This window comes from Xenopus laevis, chromosome 3L (genome assembly GCF_017654675.1).
Source record: "Xenopus laevis strain J_2021 chromosome 3L, Xenopus_laevis_v10.1, whole genome shotgun sequence".
In the NCBI taxonomy this organism is placed as follows: Eukaryota; Metazoa; Chordata; class Amphibia; order Anura; family Pipidae; genus Xenopus; species Xenopus laevis.
This window is the reverse complement of record NC_054375.1, coordinates 112,575,974-112,601,890: the sequence shown is the minus strand read 5'-3', so window position 1 is coordinate 112,601,890 and position 25,917 is coordinate 112,575,974. Positions and strand designations below refer to the sequence as shown.

At 40.3% G+C, this 25,917-nt stretch overlaps 1 protein-coding gene across 2 annotated transcripts in view; it reads left to right on the top strand.

Moving 5' to 3' along the window:
• The first annotated feature begins 2,355 nt into the window (after positions 1–2,355).
• iqgap1.L (IQ motif containing GTPase activating protein 1 L homeolog) overlaps positions 2,356–25,917 on the top strand; it is a 93,482-nt gene continuing 69,920 nt past the window's right edge. Inside the window, exons 1-2 of one of the 2 annotated variants that reach the window (XM_018250835.2) lie at positions 2,356–2,804; positions 19,179–19,278. In XM_018250835.2, the coding sequence (XP_018106324.1) occupies positions 2,756–2,804; positions 19,179–19,278 (149 nt within the window). In that variant the 5' untranslated portion in view covers positions 2,356–2,755. 2 annotated transcript variants of the gene reach the window in all.

Here is a 25,917-nt window from a genome sequence, read left to right as displayed (position 1 = left end):
GAATACTGTCATATACATGGGCCCGGCCCCCAGTAACTACTGGTCTCAAATTCAGATTTTTGAAGTTCAATGTTACTTTCTCTAATTATTTGTATCTGACTGCTTTCTAATAAAATGTTTTTGTAGTTATTGTTTGATGTATGTATGCATGTAATATTGCCTCCTATGTAACCACTGCAGTACTTTAATGGGTATTATACTAACAAATATTAGATTTAGAAATAAGCATTTTGTATGGCTTGAAGAAAGAAGAAGCCGGAAGAGAAGCGATCTGAGGTGCTCGCTGGAATAACCCTGGCCGGTGCAGTTTTCTGCTGAATGGAGCCAGCCTGGGGTTTCAGGTAAGTAAATACATTCACTTGGGGGGTGCCTAACATTTGGCACCCCCAAGTGGTAAACGACTTTCCTTCTCCTTTAAGGGGCCTGCTTCCTCTATAGTGAAGACAGTGGCTGGTACTTTACCTAGTACACACACTGGCATCTTAATAGATACCGACTCAATAAGCTTGTGTTGTATTGGCCTTTATAAATTAGCCCTCAAGCACAGGCATGAAGCCAAAGGGTACAGGTTCTCACAGTGGTGCTTCCAAGGTTGCATTATTGGCTACCCCAGCCCTCAGTATCCCATAATACTGCTCATACTTGCTACACCTATTTCACACTACAGGAACTAGTCTCACACTATCTGATCCTTATTCAGAGTCCCCTCTCTACATTTTCTACTGAGATGCTCTTCTACCTCTTGGTTGTTTAACCTTACTGTGGCCTTCTGTCCCCTCTAGGCAGTGAATGTGAAAGAGCACCATATCTAATATCTCCTAACCTTTTGCATACTAAGGAATTAAATAAATGCAGGCAGATATTCAGTCCCTACGTCTGATCAGCCTACCACTGATCAGCCCCCGAGTTGCACATTGCAGAGATCGGTGCTGAAATGGTTACTCGCAAAATCTTCTTTGTGTGTCTGTACCTGGTCCAACACAGTGGCTCCGGGTGCAGGCACAGGCAATGTTCCCTCTAAGCTGTGGGCTCATGCATGCGTACACAAATTTTTGGGGACAGAACACACAACAAATTGTGGAGCGCATAAAACATTTTGTGTGAAAATACAATATTTTGTATTTATTCTGACCTTAGCACACAGATAATTTTTTGGCACACATAGCCAAGAAGGAATTAGAGGGAACATTGGGCACAGGGGTAGGTTGATCGGAGCACAGGAGATTTAGCCGTGTATCTCAATAGCCATTACCCTGATTATTGTGGTACCTATACTACTTTACTATAAAAATGCTTATTAAGGGCACAACGTGCCAAATGATAGACTGAAGTAACTAGAGTTTAGGGGCCCCTCTGCAGTGAAAGTTTAGAGGGCCACTGGCGCTTGCTACAGCTGATAGATGCAGGGCCCTGCTGAATCAGTTAGTTAGCCATTACCCACAGTCGAGCAGCACTATAATGCATTGTTAGTACAATGATGCAATTCACATAATGATTTGACTAATCAGACACAGGGCCAGTATTGTACTGGTTGGGGTAGCAGAATGGGCCCACCGGAGGAGCTAATGTCAGTGATCATACCACTCTGCTGTCAAATCTTTGCAACTTTAAAGGGAGGGTAAATATTTCTTATAACACTGGGGGGAATGTACAAAGGCATAACATTTTTACTATAGTGTCCTAAGCTACACCCAAAAATGTATATTCTCCCTTATTTTGTGCCTTGTTAAATGGTACAGTCAAGCCCTAGCCTTTACTGACATAATACCATAATGGCAGTGACTGATGTACAGTTACCACAGAAATGTGAACAATGTGTGTACAGCAGTGAATGTAAATGTAAGCAGTTTACTCCTTAACTCCCACAATCCTTTGCTGCTGAAAGCTACAGTGAAAGCCGATTGGGGCTGACTAAAATTAATGGCAGTTATTATCTGCTGATTTTTCTGCAAATGGAATTGTCCACCACAATACTTGAATATCTGCCTTCAAGCTTGGCTGCTTATAAATGAGCAAAAAGGCATGCGATGTGTATAATCATCTTGTCTGTATTAAGCTGGTGAAGTAAATCTGACCTCGAGTCCAGCCCTTTATTTTTCGACAAAACCAGGTGTCCTTAACCGTCACAGCTCAGCAAAAAGCTTGGTTGGGCTCTTTATAGCGCACACTCCTCCTCCCTCTCACCTCTGCTTGTCTACATTCCTGCTCGGGACAGAAACTCTCCCAGTCACAGAGCACAGTCTCTCCCTGCAAACTTTTTGCCTTTTTCACACGCGCTTTCCCTGCTGCATGAGAAGCCATCTGTGATTGGTCAAGCTGCCAAACAGATCCAATAAGACAGTGGCTCTCTGCAGCAGACAGGAAAGTGCACTCACTGCGTTGTCTGTGGAAAGCCAAGCGGCAGAGGGCGAAGTAAAAGTCGAATAAAAGCTTAACAACCCCTTCGTAACGTTCCCCCATTCGCCTCAGCGCAGACACCATAAAGAGCGCAGATCCGGCCATGCAAAACGTATCTGACTGACAGGCTTTACTTTTAGGAAGCTGCCCCAGTCATTCTGCCATGTGATTGGCTAAAGGGACGGAGGGGCGGGCAGCCACACCCGGCTCCCTCACAGTGACTGTGGAATCTCTTTTACCACCTCTGAAGTTGGTGTGAGTGTTCCTGTCTCCTCTGCGGTCTCACCTTTCAACATCCCGGGCCTTTTCGGGGCGTAAAACTGGTTCAGGTCAGATCTGGACATTATTTGCCAGCACCATGTCCGTTTCGGAGGAAGTCGATGGCCTCGTTCGTCCCCACTATGGCTGTAAGTGGTACCTTCCTTAGAATGGGAAAGGGCTAATGGGTTGGCTGTGCCCTTGCAGGGCAGGTGGCGTGTCTGTGTGTTACTGCTGCTGCCTATGTGCTAGATGTACCAGGGTGATGGCGAGAGGGGGGTTCGCTTGTCCACCTAGTGCTTCCTGCCACGGAGCTCAGCCTGCGGGGGAAGTGTCCGCCTGTATTCATGAGAGCCGCAGGGCAGGGCTGCCTCAAGGTAACTTCTTCTAGGGAGGATGGGAGCAGGCAGGCAAGCACGCACGTATTTAATGTTTCCCTCACACATACACAGTTAGTGGGTAGGACTGCCTGGCTGCAGGGGAAGTGTGTGTGTGTATCTCCTGTAACTTCACAGGCAGCCCAGTCCACTCTAAACCTTACAGGGGGGGAGAGCATATTGGAGCCACTGGCTTACCTGTGTGCACACGCCTATTGGATGCCAACAGCTGATGTATCCACTGCTTATTACTAGTAACATGCACTTATAAAGCTGCTATTTCTGCAATAGAACACCGCATGCACCCATCATACCCATTAAACACTGGAAAATAAGGTGTTAAAGAGGGCCCTGCCCAAAAGTGCTTGCAGGAGAAGGGCGTGTGAGAGACATGCTGTGGGACAGGGGATGGGCAAGATCAGGAAAGGTAAAGAGAGAGATGTGCCATTTTACAGCTAGCGAGCAGGCTAGGCAGTTTCACCTGACATCTCTTCACACAATTATGACACCACAGAAAACAGACTTTGGGGCATGTAGCTGGACTTGGGGCCATTAAAACAAACCCCTCGGAGGGCCACATGCTGTCTGCGGCCATTATGTACAGTGTGCGCTGCCTGTTGATAAAGTTATCGCATATAGTGAGGAAGGTTACATTTTGATTGTGTACGGATGATCTGTGTCTGTTGTAGGGGAAGTTATCGTTTGTAGTAGATCGTTTTCATGCACTTTGTTTCAGGAGAATAGAGCTGTAGTTATAAAATAACAGTGTAGGCTGTAGAATAGGGGCCCCCCAAGCTTTTTACAGGTAGGCCCAGAGTTGGGGAGAAACACATGCATGAAAAATGTTACTGGGTGGTGCAAAATAAATGTTTGGCCATGTGTAGACTGGCAGCCCACAGGAGGTTCTGTTTGGCAGTACATCTGGTTTTTATGCAAAAATAGGCATCTGCATTGAGGCCACCGGGAGCAACATCCAAGGGGTTGGTGAGCAACATGTTGCTCACTAGCTGGAGATCACTGCTCTACATCATCTGTGCACCATCTGTATGGAGGGTAGAGGCCTGTAAGTAAAGCTGCTATATTCAATAAAGATAGTGTTTGAATGGAGACTTGGGCACGCAGATTGTTTTACGGCACTAAGATATTGTATTAATGCATATTTTTGTTTATAAAGTGCTACATGTTTTTGTTTAGTTTACTAATCGAAGTGTATCATTAAAGTTTATCATTAAGACATTCTTTAAAGTGATGGTTCACCTTTAAGGTAACTTTTATTATGTTATAGAACGGCCAATTCTAACTTTTCGATTGGTTTTTATTTATTTTTTATAGCTTTATAGTTATTAGCCTTTTTCTTCTGACTCTTTGCAGCTTTCAACTGGACGTCTCTGACTCCCTTCTAAAAAATCAAATGCTCTGTAAGGCTACAAATGTATTTTTATTCTCAGAATATCCCTCTCTATATCATACTAAAAGTTATCTCAAAGGTGAACAACCCCTTTAAGATTGCCTGTGGGGCTACTCGCAGTGTAGTGGAGAGGCTGTTTGGGTGAAAAGAGAACTGCTGGATTATTTCTGCACTTGTACTTGTGTCGTTCAGTGTTTCCTTCAGCCCCCCCCCTCACGCAAACACATCATGGTGCAGGTTTTGTTTTGGGATAGTGTTACACTTGGTGACTTTTTAAATTGACTGTCTAAGTCACCTATAATACAACACATCCAGTATTTGTGGAGGATAGCCTTGCATGTCTCAGCTGTGACACCCAGGTGAACCGAACTGGCTGCATCTTGCCAGAGATATTTACCTGTCTGTCATGTGGTCTTAGATGCTAATATGCAAACTATTATTAAATTTGTTAACTAACTGGGCTTTAGTTTTCAAACTGCCAGCAGAAAAGGGCCCGTCCTGGGTTTTCAGACCCTTTTGTCTGCCAACCTTCCCCTGCCTTTTACAGCAGCTGAAAGAAAACAATCACTTGTTTCTCCCTGGAACGAGGTATAGTCAGAGTTTTGCATCAGCAAAACCATTATACATTTTAAAAATTCACTGATCTCCTTCAACTTGAAAATGCCAGTGGATTAGGCTGAGACAACATTATTAGCTTCCTGAGGCCCCCACAGAGATAGGTACAGCCTTATAGCACAACATTATTATTACCCTTCAAATGTAAGAGTTTATGCAAAGCTTTTTTTCAGAAATAGAAATACACACAATTTCCTGCCCAGTGGAGCGTTCATTTTAAGGACTTTTCATACCACACACATATTAGTGCAATAAATCTCTGGTACAGTGGACAACATTTTGCTTGGTTTTTCGGATTCATTTTGGTCAGGCACTTGTATTCGGCCAAATCCTGGATTTGGTGCATAAATGCTTCTTTCACCATTGTTCACCTTTAAAGGGGACTGGTCACCCAAGAAAATGATTCCAAATCCTATTTTATTATGTTAGTCAAGCAAAATTAACTTTAATTACACTGTATAAATTATTTGAATCTGTTATTAAGGCAAGCCTTGTATCATTTCAGAATCTTGTTTGTGTACCAGAATGGGGGACCTGATGTCCATCCCCATGCACTGGTTACACAATTAAATGGTTAAGAGAACTGGGGGAACATGGGGAGAGCAGTGACATCTAGAAAGTGCTGAATGGAAAGTGAAAGTAATTGCTTGCCCCACCTCTATGCCTAAGGCGTAGAGGAAGGGCAGCCAATATTTGATTGACAGCTGAGATTTTTAAATTCGTTTACAACAGCTATGAATGCTTTTATAAAAAAAAAGAATTTGGATTTCATGTTTCATTTGAAAAGGACTTTTTTATAGAGCTTTTTATGTCTGGGTGACAGGTCCACTTTAAATCAACTTTTAGTATGATGTAGAGAGTGATATTCTGATACAATTCACAACTGGTTTTCATTTTTTATTTATGGTTTTTGAGTTAAGCTTTTTATTCAGCAGCTCTGCAGTTTGAAAATCCAGAAATCTGGTTATTAGGCTCCAAATTATCCTACCAACCATGCATTGATTTGAATAAGAGACTTCAATATGAAAAGGAGAGAGTAATACATTTTTAGCCTTACAGAGCATTTGTTTTTTAGATGGGGTCAGTGAACCCCATTTGAAAGCTGGAGTCAGAAGAAGGCAAACTATTCAAAACCTATAAAAAATAAAGGCCACTTGAAAAGTTGCTCAGATTTAGCCTGTATAACAGGGGTCAGCAACCTTTACGATCAAAAGAGCCATTTTGCCCCTCTCCCACTAAAGAAAAATAGTCTGGAGCCGCAAAACATAACACAGCTTATAAACTTTTTTAATTTTAACTGTTACAACAACAGAATACAACAAACAGAAGTGCATTGTGTATATGCAGGGCTACTTTGAAAAAAAATTAAACACTGAATAGCCCTATTAAATGCTAGTGTTCTCATCTGTTTAATGTGACTTCTGTTTCTGAAGCTCCATGCTGATCGTCTCTCTCTTGTCTTGAGTGTGTGACCGCGGTAAGGACCATGAAGAATCATCTTGCTGTGGCTCAGTCTTGCCACTCCTGGGATGTCTATACAGCCCTCGCACCTGCTGGCGGCTTCTTGAGTATGCTTACCGCGGTCGCACCGCGCACCACCAGCAGGTGCGAGGGCTGTAAATACGACCTGACAGGCAAAGGCGCAAGACTGAGCCGCAGCAAGCAGGCTGAAGAGCCACATGCGGCTCTAGAGCCGCAGGTTCCCTACCCCTGCTGTATAAGAACAAAACAATTGTATTCTACACAACTTTTGCTGTGTACACATGTCCCGTAGCCCAGTTTTAGCTTAAATGGTTGTTCTAGTGGTTTCACGGCAGTAACAATAATATAACAATACATTATAATTAAAGGAGAACTAAACCCTAAAAATTAATATGGTTAAAAATGCCATATTTCTTATAACGACCTTAGTTTCAGAATCTCAATGGTCCAGGACTTCAAACTTGTCACAGGGGGGGTCACCATATTGGAAAGTGTCTGCGACACTCATGTGCTCAGTGGGCTCTGAGCAGCTGTTGAGAAGCTAAACTTAGGGGTTGTCGCAAATTATCAAGCAGAAAATGAGGCTGGCCTGTAATATAAGCTGATGCTACAGTGTTGACTATTAAATGCTGCTAGTTGCACTTGTTTCTGTGCTCACATTTACCAATAATCTTTATTAATCACTAATCAGCCTTATATTGTGACAGTTACTCTAAGCTCAGTAAGCGACAGCAGCACAGAGCATGTGCACTGCATGGAATCCGCAGAAAAGAATATGGGGAGCTAGAGGGGCATCTTTGGAGAGACAGCTCTTTACTGCTAAGGGCTATGGTTGCCTTGGCTAGTACAGAAACCCAAAGCATAATGTATAACACTTCTACCTACTACTTTAGTTAAGCGTTAGTTCTCCTTTAAATGCATACAAAACTCTTTAATATTTTGGTGTTACTGGTCTTGACTACATTTACGAATAATGCTAAAATCATTGACTTTTTAAAATGTACAGGAAGGTTATTTGGCTCCTTATGAAACTGACCCAAATGTGTTTTATGTGAATGTGATCTTACAGCTTCACCAGGACAGGGACTAATGTGAGGGCCTTGTCCATCTATCTATTCATCCAGCAGCTGAAAGCATTAAACGGAGTTGCCATGCCTGCTGCTCCACACTTGGCAGGATTGTTTATGGGAGAACTTGCTTCAGGCTGGGGAGTTCACTTTTAATGAATGGATCTTGGCAAACATATGCGGGCCACTCCTAGCAGTAGTATGTCTGACATCATTTTTCCTTTCCCCAACTGCTCAGTTCACCACATCAAAGCCCACTGTTGTTTTCCATGCAGATATCAGGTCGGCAGTGCATTTTAGTGCATTTTAATCTGTGTCCCAGACTTATATGCACGTCATTTTCAGGATTTCTTTCCTGTGTTGATATATACAAAGCTGATGTTCTACTCTGTTCAGAACTGACTTTGGGAGCTTTCTAATTTGTACTATAAATACGGTTAGGGTTTGTGTAGCTGCCATTTTTTTTTTAAAACGTTTTTATTTTGCATTCTTACATCACATGGAAACACGTATAGGAATTTAGGCAAAAAGATAATTTCTTCATGTTCGGCTGGCCATGGAAATGGGTCTGTGTTGCTGTTTTCTCTCTATGGGGCAAATTTACTTACCTCCGAAGTTGCGCCAGCGTTGTTTTAGTCGCACTTCGCCAGACGTAGATTCGCCAGGGCTGCGCAAATTCACGAAGATTTGAAGTTCCGCACAGGTTACCGATCGTTTGCGAAGTTACGCTAGCGATGTAACGATCATCGGTTCAAAGTTGCGATAGCGAAGGCTAATTTGCATACAGCGCAAAATAGAAGTTTGAATGGGCAAGTATGCTGCAGCAAATAAATAACACTACACAAGCCAAGGGAAACTTAAGTTAAGTTAAGTTATATAGAGGTGTTCTAATGCTTTACACATGCCCACAGTATAGTTTAGGTGCCATATGTTAACAAAATAAGGGGGAAAGGAGGGTACCCTAAAAAAAATTTCCATCTTTTTCAGCCTATCACCCTATAAAAAGTAAAAAACGCCAGCGTTTTTTGGGACTTAGAAAAATTTGTAACTTTTTTTTTTACAAACTCCTATCTACTCTGTTGCACTTCGCCTGGTCTGACCTGGCAAAGTAAACTCTGGCGAAAGAGGGTACCGTTCAGAAAAAAAAACATAGTAAATTTGCGTAGTTTCGCCCCTACGCCAGAGTGCAACTTCGCTTGGCGTTAGGCTTGCGCTAGTCTATCTACTTCGCTAGCAAATTTTCGCCAGGGACATTTAGTAAATTGGCGAAGTGGCAAAATGACGTAACACTGGCGAATTTTCGCTATTGTTAGCCACTTCGCCGGTTAGTGAATTTGCCCCTATATCTCTATATCTTGTAGGACTGGATGTGGAATATACCTGCAGGGATTGTTGCATACATCTTTCTCTATCTCGAGTGTGTATATCTGGGACTTTAGACTGTAATCCGTGGTCCTAATGTCTATGATAAATAGTGTTTGTAAAGAGCTTCATAACATGCAACACTATAATCTCTGTTTGACTGCATAGGACAGTAGTGGGCAACAACAGGAAAAGCTTTCAATAATAATCACACCCATTCTGCCTGCATCTAACCAGTAAGCAGTGTTCTGGTGACTTTAGTATGTGCAATTTTTATAACCTAAATTAACTGGAATACCTGGTTGGTTTTCCAAATTGTGAGTGTGATAAAAATGCGTTATATTCATGTGTAAAGCGTGGCTGCTCCAGGCAAGTCTAATCAGCGTTCTGGGGCATGACACAACTCGTGTTTCTTTATAAGTCCAATAAAATGTGCAGGGTGCGTTACCAAAAACATCACATTATTTAGCATGAGAAGGTTTTTTTAGCCCTTCTATTGTATTGTAACATTAAAAGGGAAGTTTTTACATTTCACAGATGCTGATGGAGTAAACACATTTTACTTAGACATCTTATAATGGAAAAAAAGTATAGACATGTATTGGCATGTACAGTGTACATACTACTCTTTTTCTATAAATGAGCAGTGAAGTGTGGAGCCACAGCTTACCCTGTGCACAGAGCATTCTTTGTCTCTGCATTTGTATTTATATCATCACAAAACAGTGGGAGTGTTGTTAGGTTGGGGCATTCTGTGTTGTCAACAATATTAGAAAAAGTCTTTTTACAGACACCTAGGTGCTGAAGCATACCTCTCAATTGTTCCTATGAAGGTGGTGCCGGTTCAAATTGCAGACTACAAATAGGGGCTGGCTTACTGTGCATGGATAATGCGGATACAGGCATTGCCTAAATCAATGGTTTCCAGTCTTTTTCAGTTTACGCAAAAATTGTGGGTGCAGAATTTCTGATCAGGCTACATATGGGGTTATAGACTGGACAGTTCAAATGTAGTTCATTCATTCTGCCTGACTGTCATATGATTAGATTTGTGTGGTTTTACACAGTTGGGACATATTTCAGCCGAAAGTGCACACTGATCTATTCTCTTAATTTTGTGTGCGCATTTACGCTGTGTTTTTAAAAACGCAACGTAAAAACGCCCCGTGTGACCTCACCCTAAGTATTTTTAGAGTAAATTAAACTTTTAACATCAGCCTTCATTACTGTCATATGCTCATCTGGTAGATTTGGAAGATCAGAAAGTTAGAAAATAAAAGCCATATTCTGTTATAAAATCTGGGCATGCAACCAAATTCCATGTTCCCTCTTCCATCTGAAAAATGTCTACACTTATGCTTTGCAAATGTAAAAATATCATGAAATATAATATCTATAATAAAGATGACAAAATATGATGCAGATAATATAATTATTAACTGCCCTTTATCTTTTTTGTCGCTCCCTAAATTTGTAATTTGATTTGGGGTCTCTCTGATCAGGCACTGACTTGAATTTTATAATTAAATTTAAATAGAAAAGGGCCTAAAGATAAGCAATATTTGTTAAAATGGATCACTCCAGCCCAAGGTATCAAGTTAAGTGATTATGGACAGAGCCATGCAATGCTGTGTTTCTGAGTTCAATCCCAGCCAGGGCACTACCTGCAAGGAGTTTGTATGTTCTCCCATGTCAATGTGGGTTTCCTCTGGTTACCCATATCTCCTCCCCCATTTTAAAAACATAAAGGCAGGTTAATTGTCTGAACAATAAGGATTAGGCTAAAGCCTAATGTTGAAAAAGTGCTGTGATCCAGATGAATACCAATTGAGATTCTGAATTCAGTGCAATAAATGAAAGGTTAAATCACTCCCAATGATTAGCATTACACTATTGTGTGTGAATGTGATAGGGACCTTAGATTGTAAACTCCTTGGTGCAGGGACTAATTTGAATGATATTTAATCTCTGTAAAGCACTGCAGAAATGTGTTGACATTATTTAAGTAACAGGAAAAATGATTGTAATATAATAAGATAGAGTTGTTGCCACAGGTCACTCAATATAAGATGCCTCCTGCAAAATGAGTGGTGCTCTGTTTCCCTTTAAAATATTGAAAAAAAAGAAAAGGAGAACCATGGGGGATTTCAACAGGCACTTGAATCACATATTTCAAAAGTGGTAAAACTTCTTTATTCGTGCTCATTAAATCCACTGGCCACAACCTCCACCCACTTAAACATACATGACCCCAGTATCAGATAACAAATAGCATGTAGAAATAGATAAATACCCACAAATCTTTTTACAAATCACCCCATAAAAAAAGATGACCTGGAGCTTCCCTGCTCATTATTAAAAAAAATTCCTTGGGGAGAGGCAGGAGGGGATAATATCATGAAGTTCATATACGGTAGCTCTTGAGGCATCCGCAAATAAAGCTCATTCTCCTTTATAACTATTTAATGTCCAAAGAATAGCTGCAAGTGGCCTGCGGGCTGCAAGTATTTAGTCTGCCGCATAGGAGGTACGAACATAATGTTCCATGCAGATCTTAGAATTTAGTATTTACCCAACACTGAAAGTCCCAATCCCCAATACCTCCACCACACTCCTCGGTCTCAGCAGTCAGCATATGAAGCAGCTGCCTCGTGTTGCATCACTCCTTCTCCACTTCTCTGCCCTTTTTCCCCCAGGTAGTCAGAATCAGCCGGAATACATATGATAAGCTTCTTCCGGGCCTAATTGCTTGAGCATCAACACCTTAAAGGGCAACTCAACCCCAAAATAAAAACTTGTCTAATAAAAAAAACCAACATAATTTTATGTTTTGGAGAGTGTACAATTGTGTAATACTTTATAACATATGTATTAGTTTTTCATTATGAGTATACATGTTGGAACTGAACTTCATGCGATCACCAGAGTCAATATCTACGTATGTTGAATATCTCACAAGACATGTAAACTACATCTAATTGCCATATCATTGTCACTTTATTTGTTAAACATGTGATACTGTTCATGTCTTTTATTTAAAATATTGAAAAGAAAAAAACGAAAAGAAAACGTAATTTTAAGCAACTTTCCAATATTCATTTATTAAAACATTTTCAGTGCCTTTATTTCTATATGTACAGTAATGCAATTGAAAGCAGTGTTTGGCTGTCCCTTTCTATTATCTGCCCTGGTTGATACAATGTAAGACAAGGCAGCTGAACAGCAGATCTGGCTTTGCCGGGGAGCTAAGACTTTTGCAACATTGTTTAAAAAGTAACATCCGGGAATTAAGCAAATGCTACTTTCAATAGCAATCATTTTTACAAATAACTTTTTATTAAAAATGTTAATAGATTTATATTGGAAAGTTTAGTTTTGGGGTTAACTTGCCCTTTAACATTATAATCACTGGTTCAATACACATAGAATGGCATATCCACCTCCAGGTTATGTGGTCTAAGGAGTATCCTACCAAGTCGGCACTCATTCATGCATTCAAGCTTTAATTTGTGATGCATATACAAAAGTGCACAAAAGCATTATCTTTTGTACCTAATCATTGGGAGTGATTTAACCTTTCATTTATTGCACTGAATTCAGAATCTGAATTGGTATTCATCTGGATCACAGCACTTTTTCAACGTTAGGCTTTAGCCAAATACTTATTGTTCAGCCAGATGCAGTTGGAACCTCATAAAGTAATGTGTCTTAAATGTGTGCAAATTCAAATATGCAAACTAACGGCACATATAATAGAATTAAATACACATGTTTTTCAGTGTCACTTCCCCTTTGTGACTTGTTGAAGCAACTGTCATTTCAACACACAGCAGAACAATTCTGTTTCCATTTCACAGAAATAAACTAAGCATTTCTCATAAATTAATGTTATTTCACCTGCCTGAAATATCGTTAAGTTTTTCAGATTTCTCGGGAAGAACCCTCAAGTGTGACCCAACATGTGTTCAGGCCCTTTAAAACAAGGGCAGGAATTGGGTTTGCAAAGAATCCATAACACCAAACACTCAAGCCTCAACAAAAGATTTGGCCAAATCCTAAAGTGAAATCGAATTTCCATTTTGAGATTTTAAAAAATAGCACCAATTGTGAGCAAAAAAATCATTGTGCTAAGTTGTCCACAAGTCACATGATGTTTTAGATTTCGTTTAGCTGAACACTTAGGGGCACATCTACTAAGGGTCGAAGTGAATTTTTGAATTTCAAAAACTTCAAATTTCGTAGTAATTTTTGGATTTTTTGACCATCGAATAGGCCAAATTCAACTTCGATTCGAAGTGAAAAACTTCGAATATTGAATTAATGTCTCTTTAAAAAAGTTCGACTTCGACACTTAGCCATCTTAAACCTGCCGAATTGCTGTTTAGCCTATGGGGTGCCTCCTATAACCTATCTTGAGTGTTTGGGCAAGTTTTGAGAAATGAAGGATTTTTGGTAAAATTGTTCGATTCGAAGATACGATCGTACGATTTCAAAAATACTTCGAATGTCGAACTACCCTATTAGATGGTCGAATTTCGAAGTTTTTTGCACTTTGAAATTTGATCCTTAGTAAATGTGCCCCTTAGGGTTTGGCTGAATCCAAATCTTGCAAACATTTCTTGGATTTGGCCTAATCCCAGACTTTGTCCTGGATTTGGTCTCTCCCAAAGACATTTTTTTAATCAAATAATTCATATTATTTCCTTTTTCTCTGTAACAATACAATGGTACCTTGAACTTGATCCCAATTAATCTTTATCGGAGGCAAAACATCCTATTCGGTGTAATTAGTGTTTAAATGATCTTTTAGTACAGTGCTGTCCAACTTCTGTGGTACCGATGGCCAAAATTTTACTGGCCTATGTGGTGGAGGGCCAATAATGGAAGTCTGTATTGGCCACTCCCCCTTTTAAACCACACCTATATTACCACAAGAACTTTTAAGATCATAGCCACATTAAAAGTGGTAGCACACCAAAAAACCAAATTGTGCTTACTGCAGGGAAATCCCTCATCACTCATATATGAAAAATTTAAGTTATGTTAAAAACATACCCTTAAATCCATATGCCTCATCCTCCCCTGTGGATAATACAACAACCCCCCCCAACACATGATTAAACACCTTAGGGGCCCTTAACAACAAATACTAACAAACCCCAAGAACAAACCCCTAACAGGCTTACATTCCACAGGTAGCATAGGGCAAGCAGAGTATGGCACACACAAGCAGCACTGGGCAAGCAGAGAATGGCACACACAAGCAGCACTGGGCAAGCAGAGAATGGCACACACAAGCAGCACTGAGTAAACAGAGAATGGCACACACAAGCAGCACTGGGCAAGCAGAGAATGGCACACACAAGCAGCACTGGGCAAGCAGAGAATGGCACACACAAGCAGCACTGAGTAAACAGAGAATGGCACACACAAGCAGCACTGGGCAAGCAGAGAATGGCACACACAAGCAGAACTGAGTAAACAGAGAATGGCACACACAGGGAGGGAAGGCAGAACAGAGCAGGAGACAGGGAAAGCTATCATTCTACTATGTATTACATACTATGTACTACATACAGTGACACAGTGCTGGTGCCCCATTAGCATTTTGAATAAGGTGTGAACAATGTGGGCAGTTTCAGTCTGGATCTCAGGTGTGAACAGTACAGGGGATTAGTCTGAATTTGAGGTTTAAAAATGCAGGGGCCAATTAAATTAATCTTTGTAGTGATACCGTTTAAATTTAGCATGTGGGGGCCACAGAAGGGGGGTCACGGCCCGCCAGTTGGACAGCCCTGTTTTAGTAGACTTAAAGGGGTTGTTCATCTTCCAAACACATTTTTTCCAGTTCATTCGGTATTAGATTATTCACCAGAAATAAAGATTATTTTTCAATTGCTTTTTAATTTTTATCATTTTTCCAAAATCCAAAATTTAAACCTGGTATTTTAAATCTGGCAGCTCAGTAATCCAAGTGCAGAATCTAAACTGTTACAATTTGCTACATTAGTTGATACATTTCTCAGCAGCATCTGATCAACTTTTGTATCAGCTGCCTTTTATGAAACTCAGGGAATCTGAACAATTTACAGTCAGTGCCCCCCCCCTGAGCTGTTTTAGAAAAACATAAGGTGAAAAATAAAACGTTACACTTAGAGGCACATTTATTAAGTGTCGAATGTCAAATTTATGTGAGTTTTAAATTCGAAATTCGACTTGGAGATTTATTAAAAAAATAGAATTTGTCTGATGAATTTAAACAACCTGAAAACTCGTAGAATAACAAAGAGAAAACTCGGTTTTTGCTAGGGATGCACCAAATCCAGGATTCGGTTGGGGATGTGGCCAAGAGTTTGTCTTTTTCAGCAGGATTTGGATTTGGCTGAATCCAAGTACCGTATATACTCGCGTATAAGCAGAGTTTTTCAGCACCCAAAATGTGCTGAAAAACTCGACCTCGGCTTATACGCGGGTCATACGCCAATCCCTCACCGGATCCCTCACCTCCCTCTCCCATAGCGCATCAGGACTCTGTGACTGACTGTCACGATCGCCGCCCGGAGCAGGTCCAGGAGCTCCGGGCGGCGCGTCCTTCCCTGCCGGCGTCCTTCCAAAATGGCGGCGCCCATGGCCGCCACGTGGGTAGAGGCGCCGGCGCCTCATTATATATGGAAAGAGTAGTAATTCAAATATATCGATACTTAGCATTGGGAAGAGTTAATTTTCCTAGATTATGTTTGACTTGTGGTCATTTGTGTGTGTTACAGGAATTTGGTTAGACAGATCTTGCCCAGGAAAAAAAAGGACACACTTGCCTATTCAGATTCAGTAACTGAAAAGAACTGTAATGAATTAGTTAAGCTCTAAAAAGCATGAATAGGTCACCTTGTTACTTCACATAACAGTCCTTTGTGTTTGTCCAACATCCTAACCTATGTGCGCTGAGAGGCTTGCATGATCCTGTGTTTACACTACTAGCTTTATTATTACACACCCTTGCCCAAGTGTACTGCTGCAACAATTCCGTGCACTGACCTATAATTTAGTCATTTTACTTGCATTAGTTACATTTGAAACAATAATATGCTTATAAACAAGTTTTACTTCTACTTTTATACATTCTCATACATATGAGCATATGGTGACGTGCAAAGGGAAGCAAAATGTTTATTGGTGAAGTCCAAAGGGGCAATTTGTTCTGGCGTATAATAGCTTATCTAGGAGTGGAAGGGAGTAATAGAATTCAGAGATGTTGTTGGAGCCTTGCAGCAGTACCATTTGCAAAGAATTTTAGCAGACCCTTTTATTAAATATATGGTTTATTTCAAAATTTGGGTTAAAATATATAACTTAATAAAATTATCTGTAAATGGCATGAAATAAAAGAATCAAATGTTTGTTCAAGCTTATATAACATGTCCTTCTGGAGAAACTCTTCCATGTATAAGGCTAGCATAATGCATGTGTAGTATACTGGAGTACGTGCACTAATATCTTCTTGGCTCCATTAGTATTTTTTTTTATTTAAATGAGAATTACCTGTAGAGGAAGGCTTTTTTAAGACGTGAACACCCTTGCGTTACTTAGCAAGAAAGAAATACACAACTAGGTTGCAGTTTTACCTGGGTTTGTTCAGTATGACCTTCTATATTATTCAAATGCTTTGAAGCGAATAATTTCACTTTGGAGGTGTAATTATGCCTATGACATACTGTGTATTCTCTACTGGCATATTTTTGCCATCATACCAAAATCCCTGTATCTGCATCCAATTCATGTGCAAACATGTGACATTGCTGGTACTACTGATTTTAAATGTAATGGGAAAACATGTTTTTTTTTTTTTTCAAAATAGTGCTGCTCCAGCAGCCTTCTGCACTGAAATATGTTTTTCAAAAGAGCAAATGGATTTTTTTATATTTAATTTTGAAATCTGACATATGGCTAGACATATTATCAGTTTACCAGGTGCCCCCAGTCATGTGACTTGCAGAAATATTTGCAGTGTTAGGGCAGAGACACGCGGCAATTAGGGGAGAGTGATTCGTTTTCCGAAGTTTCCTCGTGGGGCAACTTAGGGCGACTTCGGAAAACCGAAGTGCTCCGAATGCCATCCCGCTGACGATTTTTAATTTTGGCTGGCGGGGAGGCAGTTCGGGGAGATTAGTCGCCCCGAAGAAGAGGAGATTTGTTTCCGGGCGACTAATCTCCTCGAATTGCCGCGTGTCTCTCCCCTTAGTGTAATTTATAAATAGAAACTACACCGAATCCCTTTTAAGTCCAAAATACTTAATAAAAGCACCAATACTGGGTCTATCAGATGTGGAGCTTTGCCGGCAGAGAATGGAGTATAAGCATAACTGATGGCCCAATTCATTAGCATTGTTTTTTTTGCAATTTGCAAAACTATGAATTCAATCTGCTTTAAGAATTGCACCAATTTTTATTCCTCATTTTAAAAATGAGGAAAACAGTATTTTAGACCTTTAACACATACTTTCATTTACCTCTACGCAGTACAAACCATTTTAACCATTTACTAAGAGCAACCAAATACGAAGCGATATGGCTATAGTATCTTGTTGCTCCTAGGGAGTGTTCACAATGTTATTGTATGATTTACTGTAAACTACTTATGATGCTCACCGCAGTCCCCTTGCATTAGCCTTCCTCCCCATACCACCTCTTAATGTCAGTAGGACAGGACACTGCACCTGATTATAAGTGATGGATTCTGGGACTTGAAGTTGGTAGCAGTGATCACAGAGACGGACTATCATGGTTTCCTTTCAATATGTGGAATTGGGTATACATGTGTAAAATACATCTATATTTCTTTTTGACTATTCAGGTAACATTTATGTAACTCTTTTACATAAACGAAACTCTATCTTGTGTCCGTAAAGCGGGTATATTATTTGTCATGAGTCTTTTTTGCGTGATGCGTAGTCATCTGCCACTTGTATCTGAAAAGTAATGTATGCTTACGTTTGCTCCTAGTTTGTACAGTAAACATAAAACAACCCTAAGGGGAATGGCAGTTAAGGTACTCCACAGAGCATACCTTACACCAACAGCTTTATATTGTATTATTATAGTATTATTATTACAGATTTGGCATTGACCAATGCAGTGTATTGCTGAAACCATGCAGGTTGCACTTTACAGTTATCCAGAAAGTACTTTTGGCAACCAAAATACATGTAGGATGAAATAGGACGTCCCCTCATCTGTACCGCAAGAAAGTAGTAAATAGAACAAATCACATGCAATATGAGAAGTTGATTCATATATTAAGTGATACGTGTGGATATGAACAAAACTGGACCAGATGTCCTCATATGGCTTGCATATGGGAAGCAGTGTTTGACTTGAAATAGTAAGCATGGGTAGTGGCGTAACTATAGTGAAAGCAGACCAACAGAAATATTGGTAAATAGTAATGAAATCACTCTTGGAATGTAAATACCCTCAAGTATTGATGGTTTGTTCACAAACTATTATGTTAATTGTATAAAAAGCTCTACTGCCAGGTTATTCTGTAAAATCAAATCAAAATAAATATACTGGAAGCTTAAACTGTTCATAACACACAAATTATTGGTATCAGCACCAGACTGAGTCAGCATACAGCTATAAATGTGAACTTCTTGTTTTTTTTTTATAGTTATACCAATCTCCATTGGTTTTACACTCAGGTACAACTTTTATAAGTTTAAATTGGTTTTACTATTTAGCTAGGCAAAGCGAATTAAGGTGCCCACACACAGGCAAACATTGGCTTCAGATTCCTCTACTCTTTAACTGAGTCCATGTATGAGCCTAAAAGTTTTCCTGTTGATTGGTTCTGCTGTTGATTGATATTCAATAGGGACTTGTACAGATATACACTGAGCAATCTAGAAGATACTTTCAGCCAGGTTCTGCAACACTACACGCAGTCTTACTACTAGGCAAAAAGATCTGATTAGCCTAATATTGGCCACAACTTGGGTGGCCAGATAGGACTAAGATTCACTCACAAAACGAGTGGATCTTCCTACCAGGCTTTATTCTCAAATATTCCTATTAGGCAAAAAGTACCCTTCTACATTTCCTGTCCAAGTGATGAATAAATATAGTGTATAATAGTGATTACAAGTATATTACCCCTAGATGGGCTTGTTTGTTAATGCCAAATCAGTTTAAGATTCTTTAATTATCTGTTTGCAGCTGTCCTTGATGATGAGAGACTTACAGCAGAGGAGATGGATGAGAGAAGACGTCAAAATGTTGCCTATGAATACCTGTGCCATTTGGAGGAAGCAAAAAGGTAAACAAATGTCTGATCATGTATGAATTGAATGTGTCAACAAGTGATCCTAGGCAAAAACTCAGAATTAGAAAACCCTTTCTGATTGCAAAACCTATCTGGTGTAATTACATGTATAATGCCATTCTGAAGTGCTGGCTCTTTCTGAAAGCACATGACCAGGAAAAATGATATGAGATGGCTGCTTACACACCAATATTACAACTAAAACAAAATACACTTGCTGGTTCAGGAATGAAAATTTATATTGTAGAGTGAATTATTCGCAGTGTAAACAGTGTAATTTAGAAATAAAAATACATCATAGAAATCATGACAGAATCTCTTCAATATTCAAACAAGATACACTTGCATTGGATCTGTTATCTAGAAAGCTCCAAATCTCCCGTAGGGTTCATTTTAAGAAAATGACAATTTAATTTCCCCCATTAAACAGTATTTTGTACTTGGTAGTAATTGAGCTGCATGAATCTATATTGGTGGCAAAACAATCCTATTAGGTTTTTTAAATGTTTTTAGCAGAAAATCTGCCAAAGAGCAATCTTCGCTCAAGGGCTATGGCACACTAGATTGACCATTGCTATTCAAATGCACCTGTTGCTGCATTAAATGTAAAACTCCTTATTGAACAGGCACAGATCAGTGACAGAATGCTCACTTGAGCATTTTTAATTATTATTGTAAATGCCCTGTGTGCCACTGGCATTTAGCAGCTTGATCGAACCACTATGTTGGAATGGGACTTAAGGTGGCCATACACGGATAGATCCGCTCGTTTGGCGATGTCGCCAAACGAGCGGATCTCCCTCCGATATGCCCACCTTGAGGTGGGCAATATCGGGCTGATCCGATCGTGGGCCCTAGGGCCCAACGATCGGATCCTTCACGTTCGCAAACGGGCAGTCGGATCGCGGGACCGCATCAACGAACAGATGCGGCCGCGATCCGACGGGATTTTTAACCCCATCCGATCGAGATCTGGCCGACTTTCGGCCAGATCTCGATCGGGGAAGCCCGTCGGGGGCCCCCATACACGGGCCAATAAGCTGCCGACTCGGTCTGTCGGCAGCTTTTATCGGCCCGTGTATGGCCACCTTTACTTTTAAAATCAAAACAACAATAGTATTGTGTACAAAATAACATATTTCAACTCAAGATGGCCATCTATTGTTTTAACATTGCCACATGAAAACTATCAAAGTTTGAATTTTATGTGTTGCTATATCTTGAGTTCAAAATTACTGAGCACAATGATGCTGCAGCTTGAAAAAAGAAATCATTGAAATTGATGACAGAATTTTATTGCTGTTCAAATTTGTGCCACTTACTTACAATGGGTAAAGCTAGGTCTGAGGTGGTGCAAAGTAATGTCATGAATTATAGTGTTAGTCTGGCACACCTTTATAAATAACATAACAAGCTATTTGTATAATTGCTTGTTTTCAATTTATGTGCAACGACTATAAATGTTTATAAATATCCAATTTATTTTACACCCCTTTTCTTACCTTTTTTGGCCTACGACTTTTTACAGAACTTTAAAAACATGGCCTAAACGTATAGTTCTTTGTCCATACTAACTGGCACACTGACTCAATGTTTGTAGGTTTTAAATGTAGGTGGTGGCCAAACCTTCTGATTATCCAGGATAAAGTCATGTGAATAATGACAGAGATAGATGCAGCGTCAACACCAGTGATTTTTTTTCATTATAAACACCATTAGTCACAGTTCTATTTTTATTTGCTTTGGTTTTTGGTTTTACAAAGGACATATTCTTGGTGAAGTAAGCCCCTTAACATATTTCTTACTAACTGCCATAGCCCTGCGTGAAGGAGGAAATGCCTACACCGCTGCAGACTAATTTTGTTTTAAAGTCTGGTTTATGTCATCTATATGGAATTTGCTCCAACTCTAAATACATTAATATTTCGTCATTTTTCTTGAAGCTGCATCCATTTTTTTTAAACATAGTCCTCTAAATATGTGTATTTGTAGGACTTGGCTGTCTGGAAAATACATTAGTGTTCTTAAAGCATATAGGCATATTTAAAGAGGTTCTCCACCCAAACACTGTTTTTCTGTCTTATGAAAGAAACCTTCCAATTTAATTCAAGTTTTGCAATGGCTTTAAAATAATTTAGAATTTTATTTGCAATGAGAACCATGCTTGTTTATACCGTTTGTGTTCTCTGGGCCTGACTCTTGAAACAATGTAACAAGAATCGGGTCTCCTCCAGGTAGGGTTGCCACCTGGCCGGTATTTTACCGGCCTGGCTGGTAAAAATGTTGCTTGATGCCAATGTTATTCATAGGGAAAATCCATAAAAATATAGGAAGGCCAGTATTTTTTCCAGAAAAGTTGGCAACCCTACCTCCAGGTCAGTTAACCTGCTGCCTTGCAACATTGTTTCAGGAGTCAGACAGGGGTGCAGAGAATATAAACAGTCACATATGCTCCTTTTAATACCAATTACTTTTACTAATAACTTTATTACTGAAAATGTTTAATGAATGTAATAAGTTGCTTAGAATGACATATTCTTTCGCTATGCAAAGGCAGTTTTTGGGTGGTGGACCTATTTAAAATCAGTGTAGCTTGATGATTAGTAAGTAATGCATACTTAAGAATTCATATGTTTTTTAATGGGTTAATTCAGCAGGAAATTTTTTTAAATATGCAATTTAAATGATATAGTTCCCTGCTTCCTCCCTAAGCTGAAAATTCAGTCCCTATAAATTCATAGCCCATTATTTAGATGAAGCTACCATATAATTCACAGCTGTGTAAATAATAAAAATACGTGATTAGTGTTTGCAGCTAAACCCAATAAAGCAATATACTAGGGATGCACCGAATCCAGGATTTGGTTCGCAATTCGGCCTTTTTCAGCAGGATTCGGTCGAATCCTTGTGCCTGTCCGAATCCGAATACTAATTTGCATATGTAAATTAGGGGCGGGTAGGAAAATCACGTGACTTTTCGTCACTAAAGAAGTATTTTTTCCTTTCCTGCCCCTAATTTGCATATGCATATTCAGATTCGGTTTGGTATTCGGCCGAATCTTTCACCAAGGTTTCAGCGAATCCCAAATAGTGGATTCGGTGCATCCCGACAATATACACACTCAAACTTCTCACTCCTGTTCACATTGATGGGAAACACTCTTCAACTACATATAGGCAAAGAATCTTAGTACCCTTGCCCTTAAAGAAATGGTCCGGTCCCTGCTCATACGGACCATGTACTCTACATCTTTGCTAGACTTGAATGACAGTCTTCCACTCTGTGCTAGTAATAGTGTGACTGCTATATTGCTCTTTTGTTTTTTTATGACTTTATTCCACTGTCTAGGGCAGTGATCCCCAACCAGTAGCTCGTGAGCAACATGTTGCTCTCCAAAAAGGTTGGGGACCTCTGGTCTAGGGGAATGCAGCTGCCTTTAAATAATGACAATAATCTGTTGCCACTTAATGGCATCCCACTGAGCATTACATTTATCTGTGTGCATTACATGAGCATTACATTTAGGGCTAGTCCACACGGGGAGATAGCGGCGCGTTTGCGGTCGCGGCGACAAAGCGCCGCGACAGTCGCCGCGACCGGCGCAGGCGACAGTTTTGTATTGGCGCCTATGTAAAAACGCCTGTGCTAACCACACGAGGCGATGCGCTTTTCAACAGTCGCCTGAAAAAGCCTGGCGAGGCATTTTCAGGCGACTGTTGAAAAGCGCATCGCCTCGTGTGGTTAGCACAGGCGTTTTTACATAGGCGCCCATACAAAACTGTCGCCTGCGCCGGTCGCCGCGACCGCAAACGCGTCGCTATCTCCCCGTGTGGACTAGCCCTTACATGTGAGTTTAATTGATCTTTAAACTGGACCTACCACCAAGTAAACTACGCCTTTCTAATCAGTATGTATTTGTTCTTCCTTTTTTGTTTGTTTAAATAGACTAAAAAAAAAAAAAGATAATGACAGGACACATGATGACCCTCCCACCTGTTTGTCCCCTTCCCATTGGCTATTTGCATGTCTGTGGCAGGCTTACTTGCATCGAATTTTACTTCTTTTGTGAGGGCGACTACCATACAGCAGACCCTGTTGGGCACCCCTCTCTTTCTGTGGGTTCTGCTGTATGGTAGTTACATCACTGGAGCCACATAGAGATTTAGCAGTACAGGCTTCAGTAACATCGGACACAAACTAGACTGCACTGCGTGTTGTTGTGTCACACCTTGCATACGGCATTGTTATTGTAAGAAAGAGTTGGTTTCCCAGAGGCCATACATGTTGCAAATTAATTTACTGCATTGCCCTAAAGCAACGATCCCCAACCAGTAGCTTGTGAGCAACATGTTGCTCTCCAACCCCTTGGATGTTGCTCCCAGTGGCCTCAAAGCAGGTGCTTATTTTTGAATTCCTGGCTTGGTTGTATAAAAACCAGGTGTACTGCCAAACAAAGCCTCCTGTAGGCTACCAGTCCACATAGGGGCTACCAAACAGCCAATCACATCCTTTATTTGACATCCCCATGGACTTTTACATGCTTGTGTTGCTCTCCAACTCTTTTTACATTTAAATGTGGCTCACGAGGGTTAGTTCACCTTCAAGTTAACTTTTAGTATGTTCTAGAATGGCCACTTTTCAATTGATCTGCATGTTTTATGCCCAATAGGTTTTTTTTTTTTAATTATTTGCCTGTTTCTTATCTTTTTTTAAGCTTTAAAAAGGGGGTCACTGTCCCCCTTGCTACCTTTTTTATTGTTACATTTTATATCGTTCTGTTGCCTGGTTGCTAGGGTAACCTGGACATTTGCCAACAGATACTTGTTGAAATTCTAAACTGGAGAGCTGTTGAACAAAAAGCTAATTAATTCAAAAAACAAAAAGTGAAGACCAACTGCAAACTGTTATCTCTAGCTCAAGCTAAAACTCATTTAGAAGGTACCAAATCTATTTAAGAGCTGCATCTAACAACTAGAAGGTGTGCATCCGGCTACCAGGCACAATTCTGCAACAGCGCAGTGAGAAGGTGCATTCGGAATGCCATGTTTGGTACGGTACGTTGTGCTGCTCATTTGTAGTGAGAGAAGAGGAAGTGTTAGGTCTGAGAAGGAGAGATGAAGTGATATCCACAGGATGTGACTCACCTCCCATTGCTACTGCTGCTGCCACTGCTCATCTCTCTCTGTTTATTCTTGCTTCTTTGTTGCTTAGAGACTGGCTTAATGGCCTCTCTGGTCACAACTCAAGTGCTGACTTTCTATTGAATATGTTACTACCAGCATGCTGCCATTTAGAACAGTGGCAGATATGTATGCAGCTGTATTAGCAAGGACGTCCCTTAAGCCAGCAAAAGCTGCCGACAGACTGTGTGGGGGCCATCAGACGGGCTTCCCCGATCGATATCTGGCCAAAAGTCTGCCACACCTCGATCGGGCAGGTTAAAAAATCCCGTCTGATCATGGCCGCATCTATGCGGTCCCATGATCTAACCGCCTGTATCAGATTCATTTTGATCCGATCGTTGGGCCCTAGGGCCCACGATCAGATGAGCACAATATCGCCTTCTTCAATGTGGGCATATCGGGGAGAGATCCGCTCATTTGGCAACTTTTCCAAACGAACGGATCTCTACGTCTATGGCCACCTTTACTCGTAGAAAACATCTTTGAAAGGGTAAAATAATTGTAAGCTACTCTAAAGAGTCCCTTCCTCCTGCTTGTTCAAATAGGGATAGCTTCACAACTGTCATAGGCTAACTCATTTCAAATGCTATTTCTATGTCTTTTACTACAATTCAGTGAAAGGGTCCCTAAAGCAGTTGTGCTATTAAGCTTGAAAGCGCTCATTTTGGGGCAGAAAACGCTAGTAGGTACTTTCAGGCAAATACCATTTGTTATTGGGAGACGACTGGGAACGTTTTGGGCACTTTATGGCAGGCTGAAAAAGATTTGCCTTTCATGCCATCAGCTGGTCTCAGGACCCCTTTTTGAAATCAAACATATAGCCAAAGGCCCCGTTAGTTCTATAAGATACTTTCATGAATTTTTAGAAATAATCATTTACCGGTAAATCTCACTTTTATTTTCCATTCAGGCAAGTGTCTCTGTTAACTGCTTTTGTGATCTTCTACCACCAGCCTCCAAATGTGTAGTTTAATCTGAAAAAGTGAATTTTATGCTGTTTTAAAGTTACAGTAGCAGTTGTTTACAATAGTTGGGAAACCTAATTTGTTGCACAATACTAAGTAAATCTGACCAATTTTAGGAAATATAAACTGCTGACTTTTCCATTCCAGACTGAGTAGGCAGTTTATTGACCCGTGAGTGGGGCCACAACGTCAGTCTGTCCAACTGATATCTGACTGTGGATCAGAGAGTTTGAAAACCCTGTTGGCCAAGGACTGAATTGGACTATTTATGTGTTCCTCTCCAGACTGGTCTGCAAAGGATCTAATTATTGGCCCTGGGGCCTAAAGATCTTATCTTTCCGATTTATGATTAGCATTTTATGTATAAATACAGAGTTAAATACAGATTTTCTCCAGTTTGGATATCAAGAAAAACCAAATAAACCAAAGCTTATTTAATTTTTAGATAATGCTGTTCATTTACTGGAGTCTCTCCAATCCAAAC